Source organism: Micromys minutus (genome assembly GCF_963924665.1).
Source record: "Micromys minutus genome assembly, chromosome: 5".
In the NCBI taxonomy this organism is placed as follows: Eukaryota; Metazoa; Chordata; class Mammalia; order Rodentia; family Muridae; genus Micromys; species Micromys minutus.
In genome coordinates, this window is record NC_137974.1 from 76,704,807 (window position 1) to 76,718,618 (window position 13,812).

The 13,812-nt window shown below is 48.2% G+C and overlaps 1 protein-coding gene across 1 annotated transcript; it reads right to left on the bottom strand.

The window, feature by feature from the left end:
- Positions 1-1,115: 1,115 nt before the first annotated feature.
- LOC308421200 (serine protease 40-like) lies at positions 1,116-8,291 on the bottom strand (the record flags this gene model as incomplete). The annotated part of the gene is made up of 5 exons (XM_080917476.1): positions 1,116-1,475; positions 2,386-2,555; positions 4,505-4,779; positions 7,112-7,274; positions 7,949-8,291. The coding sequence occupies 5 exons, from the start codon at positions 8,289-8,291 to the stop codon at positions 1,116-1,118; spliced, it is 1,311 nt and encodes a 436-aa protein (XP_080773602.1).
- Positions 8,292-13,812: the final 5,521 nt, after the last annotated feature.

The following is a 13,812-nucleotide window of genomic DNA, read 5'->3' on the forward strand; positions in this document are numbered from 1 at the left end:
ATCCCAGGTGGGAAATGGGAATTATTGGTAAGCTCACCAAGCTCAATCAATACCCGGTGAACGTGATTAAAACCCAGAGAAAACCTATCCAAATTACCCAATCCCTGGAGATAAAAGAGGCAGAGGAGGTGATTCAACATTCCTTCAAGGTTGTGGCCTCTCTACCACCTCATCTCCTGCACAATAGCGCAACCTGTTTCATCCCCTGCTTCAGACATTGACCTCAGCATAATGGCTCCTTAATGCCACCCAACCCTCCTTGAGGGACTTAACACCAGCAGCCCTGTTGTCACTAGCAGTCAATGTGACATGTTTTCACTGTCACCATAGTCACATATTTTCCCTGTGGGCATGCTTCATATGCCTTAGAATGTCTGGTACCATCGCAGCCTGCTGTCTTTTGTTCCTTTCCCCCACCTCTGCTCAAAGGTAGTCCCTTTATGTACTTCTTCGCCAATAGTCCTCTCTTCTGAGGTCTATAATGGTGGCATCATATGGCATTCCTTGGCTCTCTGTCCATGGCAAAACACAGTTCCTAGCACTGAAACTTTTGAAACCATGAGCCAAAATAACCTTGCCTCTTTTTGTGTGGATTTCCTCGGGTATTTTGTCACAGCCATAGAAACTTAGTAATAGTGCCAGCACCCATTCTAGGTAAAGGAAGAAAAGGAGGGAGTGAGGGGAGGAGGGAGAAGACCTGCAGACAGGGAGAAAGGGACAGGCCACATGCTGGGAATCTTGACATCAGCAGGAGAAGGATTTGGACTGCACATGAGTGGGCAGGCCAGGGATGTTCAAACAAGGTTGGAAAGAATCAAAGCACCTGGGTTTCTCTCCAGGCAACATGGATCTGCCAAAAGCCCAGTGTCTCCCTCATTTACAGTTTGTGTTGAAAGGTGGGAGACTGTGGTGTGGCCAGAAAAAGGTTAGAAGTTTCTTTAGTTTTCAGTTTTATTGTTCATTCTTGGTTTTGCCTGGCCCAGGGCAAGTGTGGAAGTGTGTCCTCAGATGGACGGGGGCCCACGGATGGAGGCGTGGAAGACAGTGCTCAGTGAGGTGGCCTGCAGGACCCACTGGCTGTCCAAGGCCCTGTGGCTCCATGACAGATCTCTGAACTAAATCAACTGTTGCAGGAGGGCCTGGGAGAGCAGCATGGCTGTGCAGACCATCGGCTTGATGTCAGCACCTTGGTTCTTGTTATCGACCTCAGGATTTTCATTCTCGGGAGATCCTGGATTACTTGGGGGTCTCTGCTGGTGAGGGGGCCTAGGATAGCGAGGGGGCTGATGGGACTGCGCTGGCTTTGGGTTGGGCGATGCTTTCTTGTTATCCTTAATCCACTTGTCAAAGTAGGAGACCCTGGTGAAGACACTGGGGCTGGAGATTGGGTCTTCACACGACGAGCTCCAGCTGGTCAGCCCTACCACGTGCCAGGAGCCTTCCAGTAAGCAGACAAGGGGCCCCCCAGAATCTCCCTGAGAAGAAAGAGGGCATGAATAATGATTCAGGGAGGGCCTCACACCGACAGGAATGGAGAGGATACAAATGGATACCAGGTGTTTCTGTGTACCCCATCAGAACCATTTAAGCAATTAAAAGAAAAAAAAAATCCAAGGAGGCTGGAGAGATGACTCAGTGGTTAAGAGCACTGACTGCTCTTTCAGAGGTCCTGAGTTCAATTCTCATCAAACACATGGTGGCTCACAGCCATCTGTAATGAGACTGGTGCCCTCTTCTGGCCTGCAGGATACATGCAAAATGCTGTATATATAATAAATAAAAAATGAATAAGAGTGTACTGTATCCTTATAAATGGTATGGCTGGATAGCATCCTATTGGCTGAAAAGCAATCAGGCAAAAGCCTGCACCCTGAGTGATATATGTTTAGGTAAAGTCTCAGCGTGGAGCCATCATTGTGTTTCCAAAGCCGAGGTGATTCTAGGAGTGAGGGGAAGGAAAGGGGCACTTTGGGTGCTGTTAACGCCAGTGTATCAATTTCTTATTTTTAATTAAATGTTAGCCATTTTACATGTGTGTGCGCACAGCCACTTGTGTGTGTGTATATGTGCCCTTGTGCCTGCACCATGGTTGTGGAGCTCAGGGGGCTACTTGCAGAGGTTGGTTCTCTCTACCATGTAGGTCAAGTTGTAGATCAAATTCAGGTCATTAGACGTGCAGGGAAGCACCTTTATCCCCTCAGACATCTCATGGGCCCACTGACCTAATTTCTAAAAATCCCTCAGACTGTGCGAGGGATGACCATTTCCAAAGACCCAAACAAATGGAGGAGACAAGGTCCTAAGAAGACACAGGTCGGGGCTTAGACAACAGAAGGGTCCAAAGGGGACAAACTTGTTTGAGCCAGCCGAGCAGGTCTCACTTACTGTGCAGATGGATTTTGACATGCTGTAGTCAGCAGCACACACCATATCGTCGTATATATAGTAGCTTTTCTGGGATCCCGGTTGTGGTGGGGGGAAAAATCCTTTGCACTGGTCATTGGTCATGATGATGAGCTCAGCTTCATACAGGTCATAAGGCAAAGGAATTCGCACTTCCAGAGGGGAATCAGATGTGAGATGCAGCCCAGGGAGGACCCCCTTCCCCAGCTCCCCTTCTAGGATGATCTGGGGGGGGGGCAGCCTCTCTTGGTCACAGCAGCAGGGAGGGACTCACAACAGGCACTCAGTGACCAGGGGATACTGCGTGCAAGTGCAGGCATGAGGCTCTGTGGAAGGCAGGACCAGGCAGAAAGTCATGGTGACTGCAAATGTCCACGTCCAGGGGTAGGGGGCTGAGGAACACTAGGGGCAACCACAGTGGGGCCCCAGGCAGAGCCTCCTCACCAGGCAAGGGGACAGAGACTACACACTGAGGACACACAAGCCAAGGAAGGGGCTCAGCTTTCAAACAGCTCTGGCTGGTCTGTGGGGCCACAGCTGGAGGCAGGGATACTGGAGACTGGGGGTAGCAGTGGCCTAGGACACAGGCCAGAAGTGCTTAGGAGATTGACAGGAGGACTGGCCAATCAGAAGGAGCGGCTGGAGTCATGGATTCTGTTTCCAGGTGCTCTCACAGATGTGGCCTAGGGCTGTCCCATGGGAGCAGAGGGACAGCAGCATGACTCACCGCACTCAGGGGCCATGGTACACATCCCTCAAGGGTGCCCACGGTTGCCCGTAGGTAGCAAACCCAAGCCTGTCCCCCAGGCTCAACAACTGTGGTCAGGAGAGGTCATGACAGAGGATGGCTGAGGGTTCAGTCTTAGAGAGGCCAGGTTCTCTGTTCTGAGAGCTGTCCCCGCCCATGCCTTCCCCTCTGTGTTTCCTCTCTCATCCCCTGGCCTGACCTGGACACCCCATCTGTCCTGACACAGCCCCTTAGGGAGTGATAGTGCATCCCTTCTAATGCCTCTGACCCACTGTTCTGGTGACTAGAGACTAGGGGGAGGGGTGGGGGCCCCAACCCCGACCTCAGAGAAGCTCCTGCCTCCAAGCCTTCTTGTTGCTTTGTCACACTGTGACCCTAAACTTCATGTCAAATTTACATTCTCCATTTTACTTGCTCTTATTTTGTCTTAGATCAAAAGCATTTAGCCTTGTGTGGAAATCCTTGTCCAGGAACTCTGTGCTCTCAGGCTACATGAATAGACTTGTCCCTTGCTGTCACAGGCTCTTCCTGTGGCCCACAATACCAGAGTCCACAGACACAGAGTCCCCTCTGCTTGGTGTGTGCAGAGAACCTGTGTGTGTCTTCCTGTTCACTGACATCATGTCTGGATGACAGACTATTTGACATGAGGCAAGTGTGACAGAGACAGTCACAATCCCGTAGTGCTCAGAGAATAAGGACAAGGAGAATGTCACTGCCTAACACTAAGGCCTTTGGTTCCCCGGTGACTGGATCCGTGGATTTGGAACCATGTGTGTTCGGGAACACTTGTGAACGCTGCTAGAACAGGCTTCCTTGCCCTAAGGGATGTGCAGTGAGGTCCAGAGAGTGAATGTTCCCCAGTTAAACACCCCAACCTGTCCCCTGCCAGGGAGAGAACGTCCCTCTCCTCTTCTGAAGGATACCCAGTGTCTTTGCTTTCCAGGGTGTCTAAGTGAATTTGGCCTTGCAGAGGTCAGAGGTCAACTTCACTTAGAGCTCTGGAGTCAGAGAGCCTACACTTCTAGTCTGAAAGAGGGAGGTTTGCTTTTGAATGGGAAACTGGGGTTCTCAACCTCTGGGAAGGCCTCCAGGTTCTTGCCCTCCCCCTTCCTGTCCTGTCCTGTGTACTCACTATCATCTGAGAGCATCCCTCCCCTCCCCCTCCTGTCCTGTCCTGTGTACTCACTATCATCTGAGAGCATCCCTCCCCTCCCCCTCTTGTCCTGTCCTGTGCACTCACTATCATCTGAGAGAATCCCTCCCCTCCCCCTCCTGTCCTGTGTACTCACTATCTTCTGAGAGCAGCCCCTTCCCCTCCCCCTTCCTCTCCTGACCTTCAACTGAGCTCACCATCCTCTCTGAGATGCCCCCAGCCACTTGTCCAGCAGGCCTTTTCTTTGGGGATTTTTATGTCTTTCTCGGGGACACAGGCTGGGAGGATGTGGGAGCTGTACTCCACAGGGGACTTCAGCTGCAGCAGGACAATGTCACTTCCTTGGTGGTGGAATCTGTTGTAGTCACTGTGAACGATGACCTTCCATACTGACATCAGCCTGCTGTACCTGCTGGGACTGTTGAGTCTGTTGTATCCTAGCATGATCTGGTAGTCCCTTGGCTTTTGAGACCTAGTGCAGGAGAAGGAGGGCCTGTAAATGTGGGGTTGACGCTGTCTCCCTGACTGTCTACCCACCCTGCAGGCCCCCAGACCTGGTCTCTTCTTCACTTCAGGTGTCCCCTCCTTTTCCTAAAACATGGGTGTTTTTCCTCTTGAGGGGCAGGACGATCCCACACAGCTCAGGATACCAAAGGTTTCGGATACCCTGGGATCCAGCGGGCTGTCAACCTCATGATTGGGTAGGAGAGTTACATCAAACTGCACCCTTTCCTCTGGGAGCTGGAAAATTTCACTCAGCCCCACCCAGATCTGTCTTATATGTATATGGCCTTAAAGATGCTGCCTCCTGCTTAGCCTGACTTATACTCCAACCCTCAGACACTGGATCCTCTCAAGACTGTATTCCTATCTAACCATAACAATGTATTTGTGGAGGAAATGGAACAATAAATGCAAACTTACCATTTCTGGGATGCAGACTGTATTCTAGGCTACATGGCCACTCAGAAGGCTCTCTTCCATGCCTACTCCCCATGGCTGAATCTGCTTTCTTTAGGGAACCACCATCTGAATGTCTCATGGCGTCTTGATACACCTTCCTGATTTATTAGACAAGGCCTTTGCTTCACTTTCCTGATAGTTCTCACACATCCTCCACGTGACCCTGCACCTCAGGCCTGGCACATGGGTGCCAGTATATGTATGTAAAGCTATATGTATATGTATGGAACCCATATGCAATCAATTGTCCTCCTCGCTCCTTTTGGGCACACACTGAGCCCAAGATACATCTGCTTGACTCTGCTAGTACATGGATAATTCAACCTGTGGGGTTAGTGACACCCTTCACTATAGGAAAGACAGGAACATACACTACACACACACACACACACCACACACACACACACACACCACACACACACACACACACCACACATACCCCCCCACACCACACATACCACACACACATACCACATACCCACACCACACACACACATATATACACACCACACACACCACACACACCACACACACACACACACACACACACCACACATACCACACACACACCACACATACCCCCCCCACACCACACATACCACATACCCGTACCACACACACACACACATATATACACCACACATCACACACACACACATACACACACACACCACACATACTACATACCCATACCACACACACACACACATATATACACCACACATCACACACACACACATACACACACACACCACACATACCCCCCCCCACACACCACACATACCACACACACATACCACATACCCACACCACACACACACATATACACACCACACACACCACCACCACACACACACACACACACACACACACACACACACACACACACCACACATGGTGCTAGGATGCCTCTGGAGAGGACTGTGCTCCAGTCTAAGAGTGGCCTGAATCCAATGAGCTTCCAATAAACCTGATTGGAACTTGCAGGGGGCCCCTGGCCAGAGAAGGCAGGATGCATCTTAACTGTGTCCAACCTTCGGAATAGGAGCCTCTGATGGTCCCTTTCACAGCCACTGGCTGTATATGGATAAGTTAGGACACAGTAACAACAGTTACAGGAGAAGGTCTGGAGAGATGGCTCAGCGGTTCAGAGCACTGTCTGCTCTTCCAGAGGTCCTGAGTTCAATTCCCAGCAACCACATGGTGGCTCACAAACATCTGTAATGGGATCTGATACCCTCTTCTGGTGTGTCTGAAGACAGCTACAGTGTACTCATATAAATAAAATAAATAAACATTGACAAGAAAAAAATAGTTACAGGAGAAACCAGGCCTGTTGCCACCTGCAGGGACTGTCTAGAGGTAAGCAAGTGATTTACTGAAGTATTTCAAATGGAACAAAATTTTGATCCCTAAAGTATGTGACAGAGAAAGGGAAGACCGGAAGGGACCACTTTAGAATGAAGCTCTGCTTACCCGAATTAGTTTAGTCACAGCTGGGACAAGTCTTTCAGTTAGCTGTTTAAAACTAATGTGTGTATCACCATGATTGTTAGTCCAGTCTCAGGGGAGGGGAGAGGACATCCCCAGGTGAGAAACCCTGGAATAAGAGACCCAGACTGACAGCGATGGTGTCAGGTGATGAGCAGGGATAATAATCCAGGTTAAAGACACCCCTCAAGGTCGCAGCAGCAGCAGCAGCAGAGAGGACATCTGCTGGCAGCAAACTGTCCCAGAACCTAGCCTAGAACATGGCTGTCTGTCCTGCATGCCTCTCCTTCTGTCCTTGTGACTCTCCTGTTCCCCTTCCCAGCAGCAGGGCCCAGGGAGGGAATACTCACACTTGGAAGCAGTGGGCGGCGCTGGCTACCCAGTTTTTGTCGATGAGAACCCCTCCACAGATGTGCCTGCCATGAAAGAGCAGACTGGCCTGCCAGGGCCACCGCTCAGCCCCTGCAATCTGTCCGCCATAGATCTTCCCTTGGAATTTGGTCTTGCCGCACACTGTGGAGACAATCCCAGCCGCGAGGCACCTGCGTTCAGGATGCATGTGCTTGGTGCCCCAAATGTCAGCATCAGCAGGACTCAGGGGACACAGTGGCCTCTCCTCTCTGTTCTCAGGTGGGCACACCCAAGGTCAGGAATAGAGTGCTAAGGCTCATGTGACAAGGAACACCCTGAATGACAGGGGGAGGGTTGGATCAGACCAAGGCTTCCCCTGAACAAGGCTCTCAGAACAGAGGTGGGGGTCAAAGAGGAGGAGGGTCCTGCTAAGCTCCCCTCAGACCTCGTTAGCTTAAAGAGCACAGCTCTGAAGAGGCAGACGCTGAAGCTGATAGAAACCGTTCTTTTTCAGGCCTCGGTCATTTTGAGTGGGTATGTCCTCCCATCCCAATCCAGTGAAGACGGTGGTGCAGCGCTAAGAGAACCTTGTCCCTGAACTGAGAAGATGGGGTCAATGGGCGAGAGTCAGCAGAGGAGAGGGCATCTGTATAAGTCCCCAGTCTCAAGCACCTCCTTTTTAATGCAAAGGCCCTTAGGTTCTCCAGACTGCTTATGTTCCGGAGGGGAGGAAAGGGACGGAAGGGAAGGGGAAGGGAGGAAGGAGAAGGGAGGGGACATATCCACTGAAAACCTGCCTCCTATTTTAAAGACTGCTCTTGCTCCTGTCTCCTTACCCCTTGACAGGGATAGAGTAGCCTTCAGGGTCTGGGAGGTTGTGTTATCCACAGCGTTGGTGGGTTCTGCGGCCTGGGCATGCTGGGACAAGAAGCTCAGTTGGAGAAGAGCAGCGAGCAGGGCTGCCCTGTACCCGCCCAGACCCGATAGCTGGGTCCTGGCGCCCCACATGGCATCTGGCCAGCCTGTGTCTGGGTCCCAGGAGGAACCAAAAGCACGTGCAGACAACCGCTGATGCTGGCAAACTGTCTCTAGGGAACCCCTCACGCCCACCCCTTCCTCCCTCGCGGGAGCTGAGCTTCCAGGTCCGTGATCCTCTTCTCTGGCTTTCACCGAAACCATTTCTGAGTGTGTGGGTAGGTTGGAGCACCCACCACATCCCAGAGTTTCTCCATTTCGTCCTGCTACAATATGACCTCAAGATACGAAGTGTCAGCACCACCCAGACTGGCATGGTACCATCTCATCAGCCCCCAATCCACAGAGTCAGAAGCACATTACAGGCAGTTGTGATCTGCCCAGTGTGGGTGTCTGGGAACCTAATGAGTCCCCGGGAAGAGCAGCAAGAACAATCTTAACTACTGAATAGCTAAAGGTCTCCAATTAAAACAAACAAACAAATTGAGGCTTTAAAATTTGTATACCTCTACACAGCCCCAATGCCCTTCAAGAACTCCCATCCTATTTCTCCCCCCCCCCCGCCTTCCTTCCCTCCCTCACTCCGTCCCTCTGTCCCCCCCACCCCCATTCATTCACTGAGTCCGATTAGTGTTGCCCGTATGCGCATGTATGTGGGTTTATCTGCTGGGACATGTGGAAGTTACCAGTGGCCACACTCCAAAAGAAAAGCGACTCTCTTTTCCAGCTCCTTGCCTAGAAATCAGTCTCGGCAGTTCCTCCCGTCTGTGTTGGAATTTTGAAATGGCTTGGTTTTGTGTATGTAACCACTGCTGCTGTAAGTTGCAACTGTTTGTAAGCAGATCATTATGTGCTAGTCCTTAACAGTGTATTTAACTTTGACCTAAGTGTCAAATCACTTTTAAGGATAGGAAACTTAATTATATACATACTGTATGTAAGTAACATCTTTCACAAGTCTATGATATACTTTAGTTTTTCTGTTTTTGTCCTCATTTGTCTGTTTCAACTTTGGAACTTTCTTTTATTTTATTTTTTTTGTGACAGCACTAATCTATTATCTGAAACCTTTTCTTATCCAAAGGCAATTTGTTTTACTTCAACTTTCTTAATCAAAATATTTGCGCATATCAATACTGGTTTAAAAAATCTTTGCTTTAATGACACATATGCAATCCAAGTACTGAGGCAGCAGAGATGAGAGGACCCCTAGGGCTCACTGGCTAGCCTAGCCTACTTGGCAAGCTTCTAGGTCAGTGAGAGGTCCTTTCTTGTTTTAAAGATTATATTTATTTATTGTATGTTTATGAGTACACTGTTGCTGTCTTCAGACAGAACAGAAGAGGGCATTAGACCCCATTACAGATGGTGTGAGCCACCATGTGGTTGCTGGGAATTGTACTCAGGACCTCTGGAAGAGCAGTCAATGCTCTTAACCACAGAGCTATCCCTCCAGCCCCTATATAGATCTTCAAAAAAAAATCTCTTTCTCATATCCAATGTCTCCCTTTTTAGTAGCACTAGGGAGAGAAACACCACTCCACACCATTGTTCACAGTCTGAGGAATTCTGTCAATCTTTGGAAATTGGACTCTTGACTTAGCTGCAATAAATAAATAAATAAAATAAAAATAAAAGAAAGAAAGGAAGAAATAAATAGAGAAAGAAAAAAAGAAATAGAATTTTAGCATAAGCCAGTATGGAGCCAAATTGAAGTTTATAAAAAAAGAATTTAATTTAGGCTTTTAATTTTAATTGAATTTTAACCATGAGGGCTGAAATTAAGAGAGAGAAAGAGAGAGAGAGAGAGATTCAGTAAGAAGGTGAGATGCAGGTATGGGTTTCTCATAAAGGAGACCTACTTCATTGTCTAAACTCTAGCCGTGTGTACCAGGCAGGCAGAAGGTGAGGGTAGATTATCCAGAGTTGATTCAGAATATACACATAATCCCAGGTTGCCTTCAGAAAGAGGAGCTCAGTGTGTGGAGGCTGGAGAGATGAGCACGGAGGGGCTGAGGGAAGATTGTAGTGTGCTAATCTATCTTTAGCAGTTAATAGTAATCTTAAGCTTTACTCTGGAGATGACATCAACTTTCCAACATCCTTTAACATGCACAGAAAAATCTGCTGGTCCTCAAGGTGCTCCAGCAGCGCAGGTCCATCAAGCCTCTGTACCACGGCAGGTAAAGCATGGCTTCATGTCTGTCAGTCCTAAGGAGCTCGGTATGTGACTTTGGAAGAACAGCCCTTCTCCCTGCATCTGGACCAACCGAGGGGTATACTTCTGCTTCCAGGCCTCCTCCAACCCACCAGCCCCTTGGGTCCCTGGTCCGTGCTTGCAAATACTGAGTTTGGTCTTGTGACTCTGAACTTAGGTGACTTGCCTTCCTCCTTTGTAGTCGACCTTTGTGCCCACCAGCCAAAAGAGGTACCTCAAAAGGGGGTCTGGGAATTAAAGGACAGAGACGAGAGAAGATGGAGCCAAGACAAAGTTCTGATCAAGGCTCAACTTTATTGCAAAGGAGCAGGCTTATAAAAGGCAAAAGTCATAAGCCCAACCAACCAACCCCTAGACGTGACTGATGATGTAAATCACAGCATGCTGGCAGCCAATGGCATAGGCATCCATTCCTCAGCACAGGTCCTCTTATCAGGCTGAAAGCAGACCTCCTAACTCAGGCAGGGAAATTCCACCAAGTGCCCTGATAGAAAAAATAGCTGATGTGGCAACTCCTGCTACTCAGGTCAGGGTAGAACCCTCACACTCCTGCCTAATAAAGTGAATGTGACCCACAGGAACCACTGGGCCTTTCTGGCTTGTTTGTTTTGGTTTCCTGAGACAGAGTTCTCTGTGTAATAAACCCTGGCTTTTCCAGACTGGCTTTCTTTATAGACCAGGCTGGCCTTGAACTCACAGAGATTCACCTGCCTCTGCCTCCCCAGTACTGGGGTTAAAGGCATGTACCACCACACCCAGAAAAGGCCTTTCTTTATAAATATTAATAAACATATTTTATTTTTACTATGTGCATGTGTGTGGATATGTATATGAGGGTGCTAGTGGCCACAGAGACCAGAGGAAGTGTGGGGTTACAGATAACTACTAACATGGGTGCTGGGAAGTGTACAAGAAGGAGTTCTCTGGAAGAACAACAGCACTCTAGGCCCCACTCCCACCTCAGACTTCAGCCCTAGTATCTGGCCTTTTTAAAACTCAGTTCAATATAGCCTTTCACTAGAATTTTTCCTCTCATCATTTTTTAAAGATTTATTTACTTTCTGTGTATGAGTATGTTGCCTGAATACATGTAAATGGACCATGTGTGTTTCTGGTGCCCATGAAGGTCCAAAGAAGAGGGTACCTCGAAACCCCTAGAGCTGAAGTTATAGACCATTGTAAGCTTCCATGTGGGTACTGGGATTTGAACTTGGGTCTTCGGAGAGTAGCCAGGGCTCTCAACAATTGAGCCATCTCTCCAACCTGTTCTCCTCATCTTTTGCTCTTGTTTAAATTCACTGGTCTTGAGAATGAGACATTTTAGGGCTGGGAAAATGGCTCAGAGGTTAAGAGCACTGACTGCTTTTCCAGAGGTCTTGAGTTCAATTCCCAGCGACCACATGGTGGCTCAAAACCACTTGGAGTGGGATTCGATGATGCTCTCTTCTTGTATGTCTGAAGACAGCTACAGTGTACTCACATACATCTATAAATAAGTAAATAAGTAAACCATAAAAAGTAACGAGAATGAGACATTTTAAGCTTTAGTCCGACACTGTCCTCTTACATCAGGCCTTTGGAGTGAACTGCGGTCCAGTCAGTTCCTCGGACACGGAACAGATCCTGACAGCGAAGCAGAGAGTGAATCATGCAAGTAGGAATTAAGATGAACTGTGGGTTAATGTTATAAAAGGAATGAAGGGTAGGGTGTTACTCTAAAGAAGGGGACTGGGGTCTTGAGGGTCCAGGGACATTTCAGAAGAAGAGATAACTGAGCAGATGACTAAGGAGAGAGAGCAATGCCCCCAGATAACAAGGGTCCTCTACCATGTGGGGAACGAAAAATGACTGGGACAGTTGAGGCAGAAAAAACCTAGCAGGGAAGGATGAGAACAGGGATACTGGGCTGTGTGCATAGAAGACGCTTCATGTGGTTGTGTGGCAAAATGCTTAGCAAAGCGAAAGTTTATTCTGACATATAGCTTCAGGAATTTCAGTCCATGGCCACTTGGCTCAGTTGCTTTGGGTATGTTGAAATGAAGTGTATCCCGTGGGTATGGTATAAGTTATATATTAAAACAAGGGCTGGGTTACAGAAACATAGGGAGGGAAAGTCTCTTGCTTCGAAGTCTGGGTGAAGCCTCTGGCCAGTAGAAAAATCAAGAATATGATCATAATTAACATTGTCTCTAAAAGGTGATGTCTTGGACAATACTTTTTAAATAGATAAATATTTTGAAATAAAAATATTTAATGGGCTAAAGAGATGGTTCAGTGGTTAAGAGCATCGACTGTTCTTCCAGAGGTCCTGAGTTCAAACCCCAGTGACCACATGGTGGCTCATAACCATCTGTAATGAGATCTGATGCTCTCTTCTGGTGTGTCTGAAGACAGCGACAGTGTATTTGTATATAATAAATAAATCTTAAAAAAGAAGTATTTTTTAAAAATCTTTAAATAGGAATAAGCCAGGCTTGTAGCCTGCCCATATATAATGTAGGGTAGGGCCTTTCTCCTTTCCTGTATATTTTCTGGGAATCTTGTGTACAGGACTGTTAACACTTGTTTATAGTGAAGAGACCCTAACTTCTTTGGTCTCTGATCCAGGGTTGACGTGAACTGTGGTCCTGTCCAAGAACCCGAGGAGTCATTCTTTCAGCTGACTGAGTCTTTAGCAAGTCTAAGGTAATAGCTTCAGAGTTCGCCCATGTCTGGTTACTATTGCAAAGTGTGTCTCCTTTGAGATGCCAACACCCATGTCCTCACGTATGTCTCTCTATTAACATCCTACACTTTAACCTATGTTAAAATTCCTTCAAACTCCATTTCAACTTCAGAATGACTTAGCTTGAGCTTCCATTCAGCAAGGAAGTCAAGGACCTGGTTTTATCTGAGTAGAGGCCTCCGAACTCCTCAGACTGCTGCATAAATCAGCATGAAGTGGCCATGTGTCAGTGTGAAGAGGTCATGTGTCAGTGTGAAGCAGTCATGTGTCAGTGTGAAGTGGCCATGTGTCAGTGTGAAGAGGTCATGCAGCAGTGTGAAATGGTCATGTGGTAGTGTGAAATGGACATGTGGCAGTGTGAAGTGGCCATGTGGCAGTGTGAAGCAGTCATGCAGCAGTGTGAAGCAGTCATGGAGCAGTGTGAAGCAGTCATGCGGCAGTGTGAAATGGTCATGTGGTAGTGTGAAGTAGTGTTGCTGGCCTGTGCCTGCCATTGCTAATGGGTATGCTCACTCTGTGCTAGCTAGGAAGCAGAGAGAGAGAGGAAGAAGTTATGTTCCCATCTGTTCCCAGGGCACATCACAAAGGCCCTAACCCAGTAGACCCCACCTCATGCAGGTCTCACCACCTTCTGACAATGCACACACTGGGGTCCATGTCCTTAACACATAAGGCTTTAATGTGCACTTCACCTATAAGTCCCAGCAACTTTGATTTATTTTAGCCACACTGAGAAAAAAGTGGAAATTTTCTTTAGTGTAGAAGCATCACTCAAGGCAGGC